Source organism: Pelophylax lessonae (genome assembly GCF_965119305.1).
Source record: "Pelophylax lessonae genome assembly, chromosome: 1".
In the NCBI taxonomy this organism is placed as follows: domain Eukaryota; kingdom Metazoa; phylum Chordata; class Amphibia; order Anura; family Ranidae; genus Pelophylax; species Pelophylax lessonae.
Genome location: NC_138768.1, coordinates 290,295,320 through 290,305,515, shown reverse-complemented (window position 1 = coordinate 290,305,515; position 10,196 = coordinate 290,295,320). Strand labels below are relative to the sequence as shown.

The 10,196-nt window shown below is 40.6% G+C and overlaps 1 protein-coding gene across 1 annotated transcript; it reads right to left on the bottom strand.

The window, feature by feature from the left end:
* Window positions 1-6,983: 6,983 nt before the first annotated feature.
* Window positions 6,984-7,952, bottom strand: LOC309545125 (olfactory receptor 11L1-like; the record flags this gene model as incomplete). The annotated part of the gene is made up of 1 exon (XM_082244254.1): window positions 6,984-7,952. One exon carries the CDS (start codon window positions 7,950-7,952, stop codon window positions 6,984-6,986), a length of 969 nt encoding a protein of 322 aa, XP_082100380.1.
* Window positions 7,953-10,196: the final 2,244 nt, after the last annotated feature.

Genomic DNA, 10,196 nt, shown 5'->3' with positions numbered 1-10,196 from the left:
AAATTAGGTATCTCACATTCTACTAGTAGCCTGACTTAGTTTGGTCCAGCATTGGAAAGATCATATATCCCCTGATCTGATAGAAACAATACAATTGATTAATAAGCATGGTACCTACCAGATACTTTTTGCATCTCACTTATTGTCAGAAATTGGCAACCTTGGCTGGTGTGGTACTCTAGCTCTTGAAGTAGTCCTTGGTCTACAGAGGTTGAGCACTAGTGATGGACGAACATCGGCCAGGGCGGTTTGCAAACGTTAGCCGCAAACTTTCACAAATGTCTGCGAACCGCAAGTTTGCGGCAGGCCCTATTGACTTCAATGGGAGGCGAATTTTAAAAACCTTGAGGTCATATTTGCAGCCACAAAAGACTTACTAGCTGTGCATAAATAGTCCCACCACATGGACAATGTCATAACAGAAGTATTGCAATTGGAAACGTTTTACAGCAAAAAAATATTTTTTTTTTCCGTAAATCAGCCAGAACTGACAGCAGCCGGTAAATACATATCAAAAACATATAGGGTCCATTCACACATCTGTAAAATGGGTCCGCATCCATTCCACAATTTGGCGGAACGTTTACAGACCAATTGATTTTCAATTCCAGTATGAAAAATTAGGCATTCACAGGATAAAGAAGTAAGTGTCAGCCATTCCAGGCCCCAAAAATTAGCCCACATGCGTTTACCTGACAGCTAAGAACGTTGTATTCTGTGGCTGAAGGTACATTAGGCATTCACAGGATAAATAAGCAAGTGTCGGCCATGAAAGGCCCCAAAAATTAGCCCACATGGGTTTACCTGACAGCTAAGAACATTGTATTCTGTGGCTGAAGGTACATTAGGCATTCACAGGATAAATAAGTAAGTGTGGGCCATTCCAGGCCCCAAAAATTAGCCCACATGTGGTTACCTGACAGCTAAGAATGTTGTATTCTGTGGCTGAAGGTACATTAGGCATTGACAGGATAGAGAAGTAAGGGTCGGCCAGTATAGGCCCCAAAAATTAGCCCACATGGGTTTACCTGACAGCTAAGAACGTTGTATTCTGTGGCTGAAGGTACATTAGGCATTCGCATGATAAATAAGTAAGTGTTGGCCATAAAAGGCCCCAAAAATTAGCCCACATGGGTTTACTGACAGCTAAGAACATTGTATTCTGTGGCTGAAGGTACATTAGGCATTCACAGGATACAGAAGTAAGTGTCCGCCATAAAAGGCTCCAAAAATTAGCCCACATGGGTTTACCTGACAGCTAAGAACGTTGTATTCTGTGGCTGAAGGTACATTAGGCATTCATAGGATACAGAAGTAAGTGTCGGCCATAAAAGGCCCCAAAAATTAGCCCACATGGGTTTACTTGACACCTAAGAATGTTGTATTCTGTGGCTGAAGGTACATTAGGCATTCACAGGATACAGAAGTAAGTGTTGGCCAGTACAGGCCCCAAAAATTAGCCCACATGGGTTTTCCTGACAGCTAAGAACGTTGTATTCTGTGGCTGGAGGTACTTTAGGCATTCACAGGATAAATAAGTAAGTGTCGGCCATGAAAGGCCCCAAAAATTAGCCCACATGGGTTTACCTGACAGCTAAGAACGTTGTATTCTGTGGCTGAAGGTACATTAGGCATTCACAGCATAAATAAGTAAGTGTCGGCCATAAAAGGCCCCAAAAATTAGCCCACATGGGTTTACCTGACAGCTAAGAACGTTCTATTCTGTGGCTGAAGGTACATTAGGCATTCACAGGATGCAGAAGTAAGTGTCGGCCAGTATGGGCCCCAAAAATTTGCCCACATGGGTTTACCTGACAGCTAAGAATGTTGTATTCTGTGGCTGGAGGTACATTAGGCATTCACAGGATACAGAAGTAATGGTCGGCCATAAAAGGCCCCAAAATTTAGCCCACGTGGGTTTACCTGACAGCTAAGAACGTTGTATTCTGTGGTTGAAGGTACATTAAGCATTCACAAGATACAGAAGTAAGTGTCTGCCAGTATAGGCCCGAAAAATTAGCCCACATGGGTTTTCTTGACAGCTAAGAACGTTGTATTCTGTGGCTGGAGGTACATTAGGCATTCACAGGATAAATAAGTAAGTGTTGGCCATGAAAGGCCCCAACAATTAGCCCACGTGGGTTTACCTGACAGCTAAGAATGTTGTATTCTTTGGCTGAAGGTACATTAGGAATTCACAGGATACAGAAGTAAGTGTCGGCCATAAAAGGCCCCAAAAATTAGCCCATATGGGTTTACCTGACAGCTAATAACGTTGTATTATGTGGCTGAAGGTACTTTAGGCATTCATAGGATAAATAAGTAAGTGTTGGCCATAAAAGGCCCCAAAAATTAGCCCTCATGGGTTTACCTGACAGCTAAGAATGTTCTATCCTGTGGCTGAAGGTACATTAGGCATTCACAGGATACAGAAGTAAGTGTCGGCCAGTATGGGCCCCAAAAATTAGCCCACATGGGTTTACCTGACACCTAAGAACGTTGTATTCTGTGGCTGGAGGTACATCAGGAATTCACAGGATACAGAAGTAAGTGTTGGCCATAAAAGGCCCCAAAAATTAGCCCACATGGGTTTACCTGACAGCTAAGAACGTTGTATTCTGTGGCTGAAGGTACATTAGGCATTCACAGGATACAGAAGTAAGTGTCGGCCATAAAAGGCCCCAAAAATTAGGCATTCAATGGACATGAAATGCCTTTAATGCCGCTGTATTTGCTGAAGCAAGGACCATGAATTGCTGTGGGTGGATCATTCATTTTTATAAATGTGAGGTAGTCTACACTGTCATGAGCTAGGCGAGTGCGCGTATCGGTCACGATCCCCCCTGCTGCGCTGAACGTCCTTTCGGACAGGACACTGGAAGGGGGGACAAGCCAACAGTTCCATTGCAAATTGTGCAAGCTCTGGCCAGAGGTCAAGCCTGCCCACCCAGTAGTCCAGGGGTTCATCACTCCTCAGAGTGTCCACATCGGCCGTCAAACCGCCCTCTTCTTGCAGGCGCTGTTGGATTGCTACCCGCAACTGTCTCTCTGTGACTGGAAATTCCTCTGCCAGCACACACAAAAGCAGAATGCAGCATTTCTTGAAGCAAGGCCTGGAAGTGCTGCATTCTGACCGCCCTCTGTGACCGCCCGCTGTGAACAGCGCCATGTGTTCGCAAAATTGGCGGGCTGCGAAGTAGCAAAATTTGCCACGAACCGACCCCTGGGTGAACCACAATGCCATCCCTATTGAGCACATCTGCCCTAATAGTTTATAATGCAAACTCAGCTATGGCATCTGCTGACTGTACTTGTTGTTTTTTAACTGTTTTTTTTTTTTTGTTTCCTTCTTGAGTTCACTGGCTCAATTATTACTGCAATACCACTTTTTGCAACATCTCTGTGGTACTGGTGCTATTATGACTTCATTATGTCACCGGTGGAAACAATTTTTGATACAATTAATATTACTAAGTGCCTTGCTTCTAATGTACTGTATGTTTGTAATGGCTATTGTAAAACCAATTTGTCGTGTACTCTTTACTTTGTGATCTCTTATAAGACCCAATAAAATTTTATTGAAATTAAATACTTATCCATTTTCTTTATGATCACTCAGATTGCAACTCCATGAAGTCCTCCAGAAGAAGCCAATATGGCCTGCGAATACATCAAGGCTTATGGGGATCCAATGTTTATTTTACTGTGACATACAGGTGAATGTAATGTGATATATGCAACTTTGGTAACATGGGGGTGTTCCAGATAAGGTCATAGTGTTACAAATGGTGTAAAATTGGGAACTGCTGCTGACACAAATTAAAAAGCAAAAAAAAAACTAAATAAATGAAAAAGAGGAAACACCAGCTTTGCAGTAAGACAAACTGCGGCTAACAATTTAAAAAAAGGGTCAGGGAAATAAAAAAAAAAAAAAAAAGGATGCAGTTACAAAAAAAAAAAAAAGTGTGTGTACAGCACTGTATACAGCACTAAATGTAATGCTGTTAAACACTGCAGTACACACATACTACACTATACTCACACTACATTTACACTGTACACTCACACTAACAAGCTTGCTAAAACATTATTGTCACTGAGCCATGCTCTATCTCCAATTTCACACTGCAGAGGGCCCACCACTCAAAGTCACCAGATAACACTTTTGCTGCCATTGTGCTATGTGCTGTGTGTCGAGAGAGCCCCTGTGCCTTTAACCACTTAAGCCCCGGAAGATTTTACCCCCTTCCTGACCAGGGCCTATTTTGCAATTCGGCACTGCGTGACTTTAACGGACAATTGCGCAGTCGTGCGACACTGTACCCAAATGAATTTGATGTCCTTTTTTCCCACAAACAGAGCTTTCTTTTGGTGGTATTTGATGACCTGTGCGATTTTTTTTTTTTTTTATCATGCGCTATAAACAAAAAAAGAGCGACAATTTTGCAAAAATAACAATATTTTTCACATTTTTTTATATGAAATTCCCCCAAAAAATGTAAAAATCAAAATTTTTTAACATTTTATGCCAATTTGTTTTCTGCTACATATGTTTGGTAAAAAAAATTGCAAAAAGCGTATTTTGATTGGTTTGCGCAAAAGTGATTGCGTTTACTAACTAAGGGAAAGATTTTTGTCATTTTTATTGTTTTTTTTTTAAAGAGTAATGGCGGCGATCTGCGATTTTTTTTGCGGGACTGCGACATTGCGGTGGACAGATCGGACCCTTAACTGACATTTTTGACACTTTTGGGGGTACCAGTGACATTACTACAGTAATCAGTGCTATACATATGCACTGTTACTGTAAAAATGACACTGGTAGGGAAGGGGTTAATTTTATTGGAGAGGGAGGGGTTAAATGTGTCCCTAGGGGCGTGTTTCTTAAGCCCCGTACACACACGCAGATCGTCGTCATACAAACGTCGGCAGACGAAAGATCTGCCGATTGTATGCGTGTTAGTATGGTGCCTCCGACAGATGTCTGCACACAATCCGCGGACAAGAGTCTTTCTTGCAAACATGAAAATTTTTGTCAGCAGACACCAGAACGGACGATTGTTCGCCTGTCAGTACAGAAATCAGCCGACAGACCGCAGATTTGCAAGACTGGGCATGCTCAGAAAATAAAAAACACAGGGAAAGTTAACCATTACATGACATCACTTCTGCAGTCAGCTGAAGTCTGCGGACAAAATTCTTGTGCTGTCCTTGTGCTGTCTTTGCACTTTTCAACAGACACCGACATCCCGGGGAGAAAAGATGAACATTTGTATGACGACGATCTGCGTGTGTGTACGGGGCTTTACTGTGCAGGGATGTGGCTGTGTGTGTAACAGCACAGATCAACGGTCCTACATAGCAGGACTGTATGATCTGTGCTTTTACACAGGGGAGAATGACAGGCGGCTGTGTTTACATTAGCCGCCTGCCTTTCTCCCTCTCCACCCGACGATCGCGAGTGACCTGCGCACATCGGGTCCGCCGGTCACACGCATGGGCTTCTTAGGGAATGAGCGGGGGCGGGAGCGCGCCTCCGGCGGCGCACGCTTGCCCCCTATTGGCTCCCAGGCTAGTGACGCACCGGTACGTCACTTTGCCTGGGAGGGGCGGTAGGCAAGTGGTTAAGGAAGGGTGGGCTCCCTCCAGGCTCATCTGCCCGCTGCCTATCCATTATACTGCATGTAATTCCATTGTGGAGGCTCTCAAAAGAGTAAGGACTACAGAAAAAACTGGGGTGCCTTGATGGGGCTCTGTAGCTTAAGCATGTATTTGCAAATGTGTGCAAACTAAACTCCTGTTTTTAATGCATACTGTTAGACAGGATAATCTGGTTGGTTGCAGACTGGTCAGTAAGTTGAGCTTGGAATTTCTTTGGTTTTATTTTACATGCGTTGCCCTTCCTTGAGCTTCTTGCTGCAAAGGCCAGTTATGGGTGAGGGCAATGGCCATTTGTTTGTACTGTTGGAATTCTGGTGAGGGGACACACTGGATGCCTTTGCTGCCATTGTGCTATGTGCTGGATGTCTAGTGCACCCCTGGGCCTTTAAGGAGGGGTGGGCTCCCTACAGGCTTACCTGCCCTCTGCCTATCCATTATAACGCACATGCTTCCATTGTGGAGGCTCTCAAAATTTAGAGTTATGACTACGGAAAATACTAGGCTGCCTTGAAGTGGCTCTGTAGCTGGTCGGTAAGTTTAGCTTGCCCTTCCATGGACTCCTTGCTGCAAATGCCAGTTATAGGTGAGGACAGTGGCCATTTGTTTGTACAGCTCCTGGTTAATGCACAAAACTAGCACACAGAGATACTGGCTCACACCTGTGTCCTAAGATGAAGCCCTGTCTTCACAATGGGAGCACACCTTCCACTTGGCTGGAGCCCTGGACTGTTCTCAATCCTTTATTATAAAGGTTGTGTGCACCTGCTTTCTTCAACAAAACCTAGACACTAGGTTACAGAAAAGCTGAAATGACCAGTAAAAAAACTGATGTTATAGAAAATGTAATTAAACATTATGTATAAGTCTAGCTGAACCCACTTAAAAACAATACAATTTATTGGTAATTTGACTAGAAACACAATTAAAAATATGAAAAAGTCTAAAATACAAATTGATATGCTCAACAGAACAAAGGTAAGAAATACCTAGACAAAGTTAAACAATATATATATATATTTTACAAAAGAGTCAGCTCAGGTTCAAAGTAACTTGTACATGTACAATATATTGACTTAAATTAATATAAAACCATGTCATTTAGTTTTAACCATCATGCATATGGTAAGATGGGATGATGGAAAAAATCATAAAAAGTAAAAATGGGAAATAATTGCTGAAAAAATAACAACAAAATAGAAGAGAGGTAAACAACAATGGAATACATCTCAAAACGTTGCAGGTAAAGCAAAACTGGAAAGGAAGGCAAACTTCCTTTTTTCTAACCATTTCCGAGTGGCAGGGCCTCATACTGTCACACAAGGTTAGGGTGTGAAGTGGCCCAAGAAACGCCTTTCTTTTTTTATCCGACATTTTCTCAAACATTTTTTCACACCTAATTTAATATTTTTGTTTCTCAGGCTATATATTATGGGGTTGAACATGGGAGTCACAACTGTGTAAACAAGAGATAAAGTCTTACTAACTGTGTTTGAAAAGGTATGTGTGGGTATGGCATAGAGAATAATAAGTGTTCCATAATATGTGCACACTGTAGCCAGGTGGGAGCTGCATGTGGAGAATGTTTTCCATCTACCTGTGGATGAAGAGATGTTCAGAATAGTAGTAATAATGAAAATGTAAGTTCCAATAACAAATAAAAATGGAAAGAGTGCCACTGAAGATGTAATTATGAAGGTCTCTATTTCAACTGCATAGGTGTCTGAGCAAGAAAGTTCTAGTAATGGAGCAAAATCGCAGAAATAATGATCAATAATTTTAGGTCCACAAAATTGTAGCTGAGCAATCATAATTAATGTGATTGACAAGCTAGTAAAGGCACATAACCACGAGAACAGAACAAGTTTGCCACAAAATGCAAAACTCATCACAGAACAATAATGGAGTGGTTTGCAAATAGCCAGATACCGATCATAGGACATGGATGCAAACAGCAAGCACTCTGTTGCTCCCAAAGATGCACACAAATAAAACTGTGTAAGACAGTTTCCTAGACTTATAGCAGCTCCATCCTCCCATAAAACTTGTAAAAATTTAGGAAAAAGATTGCTAGTAAATAAAACTTCTGATAGGGATACACTACATAGAAAAATATACATTGGAGTATGAAGACAATGTTCAGATGTGATGACTGAAATAATTAGAAGATTTCCTGTTACTATCATCATGTATATCACAAGAAAAAAAATAAAAAGAACAATTCTAGTGCTTTGCAGATGATCTATTCCAGTTAGCCAGACTTCAGTAATTCTTGAATAGTTGTCTTCCTTCATTTTAATAAACAGCTAGTAACAATATTGGTATAAACAAAATGACGAGTCAGTATCTTTACTTTGCCAAGTATACAGGTGTTAAGTATTTGCTTACAATATTTGCTCTCTGATCTTCCAAGTTTTTGTGAGAAGTGAAAGCCAAGAGCTATAGTGTGTTTTTGCTGTAGAACAGGTAATTTATTCTTTGTGCTCACATTGCAGGAAACGCTTTTGCATGGTAAATTGTTTGACTGGGTGGCTTGTGGTAGTTATGGTCTGCTTAGCAGCCTGAAGGCTAATTAGAGATTTATTTATCAGATGTATTTAAATATTTTACTGTATTTGGTGATTAAAATCCCTGCTGTAATTCTCACTGGATCTATTGTAATTTATATCCTGAATTCATCAACATAGTTATTACAGATAAAAATAACACTTCACAGTAATTTGCAATAAAGTTATCGTTAAAGTTTTAACTAAGTGTGGAAAGTTTTATGAAGTATTAAACTGGGCCTGAATTGATATTATATAGGAAACATCTAGAAATATTATTGTACCCAAGCAGTACCCTGAGACATTTACCTTTTGTCCAAAATTCTTCTTGAAAAACAAAAAACAAAACAGTGCACTTCCTGGCAGGTGATTGCTCTTAGGCATTCCTGTACTCTGTGCCTCATAACTGTATATCTGCAGCGTGGCAGGGACTGCAGCCTATGACTTCTAGTCTCACAAGATTTGAAGGGAGATTTAGTACAATTACTACTTTGCTACTCTCTAATCTCCTCGCTGGAGAGAAAGCTGTACCCAAGAACCTGTAGTTCAAGTACCTCTATGCTTGTGCTTCATTTTTTCTCTGGATCTGTGCCTACTGCACCTCCCCTGCTGCTTCTTGATTATTCTGCCATCACTCATCAGATCACCAATCATCAGAAGGCAGCTCTGACACAAGGAATTTAATCAGGCTTCTTTGCCAGGATACTCACCAATACACAGATACACAATGTTGTATGTATGTTACATAGTTACATAGTTAGTCTGGTTGAAAAAAGAGACAGGTTCATCTAGTTCAAGCAATAAAAGGTGGAAAAAAATGTACAATTCTAAATACACAATCCTAAACCCATTGTTGATCCAAAGGAAGACAAAAAAACCCAGCAAAGTATGACCCAATTTGCTCTAGCAGGGGAAACAATTCCTTCCTGATCCCCCAAGAGGCAGCTGGATATTCCCTGAACCAACTTTACCTATAAATATTAGTACCCAGTTATATTATTTACATTTAGGAAAGAATGCAGGCCTTTTTCAAAGCAATCTACTCAGCTGTACAGAACCAACTCTTGAGGCAGTCTATTCTACATTTTCTGATATTTGTGGATGGACATTTTATGGTTACATAAGCTATCAAATTGTTAAAATCTTTTTATATGGAGTATAAACTGAAGGACTTATGAATAAATGAATGTGGAACGAATCTTTTGAGTTTCCATTATTTTTTATGGAGAAATTTGACATAAAAGTGCTTTGGATTACAAGCATGTTTCCGGAATGAATTATGCTCGCAATCCAAGGTTTTACTGTATAATAAAAAGGAAGGATCCCAACACTGAACCTTGAAGCATGGCACATGGCCACTTTCTTTATGATCAACAAGATTGTAACTCCCTGAAGTCCTCCAAAAGAAGCAGGTATGGCCTGCGAAATACATCAAGGCTTATGTGGACCCCATTTTTATGTTACTATGACATACAGATGGATGTAATGTGATATATGCAACTTTGGTAACATAGGGCTGTCCCAGATACAGTCAGGCTGTTACAAGTCAAGATCTATCTTTCGTGAAATATTGTTTGTATATTTTTTAACTGATTTTTGTCTCCCAGTTTTTAGATTAAAAAAACAATTTCCTGGATTGTGCATCATGAAAAACTGGTAAGCATCTTACAGGATAAACAAAGATACGGGATCATCCCTTCCAGTCATCATTTTTTCTTTTGATGAGTTTTCAGGATTGTCATCATGGTTGATTAAAATAATAAATAAATAAATAAAGACATCACACACACCTTTGACAAGTCCTTTATTAAAAAAGAAAAAACAATTACCAAAAAGTAAATCCATTGTCAATCACGTCACCCAAAGATGTGAATCTATGTCAATCAAGATGAACAACGTCCATTGCCTCACCTTGGTCAGTGATATAATGGGGAATCCAGGCCACATGCCTCAAAATTGGGAGGAAACCTTGACTGGGCAGTCCTGGACCCC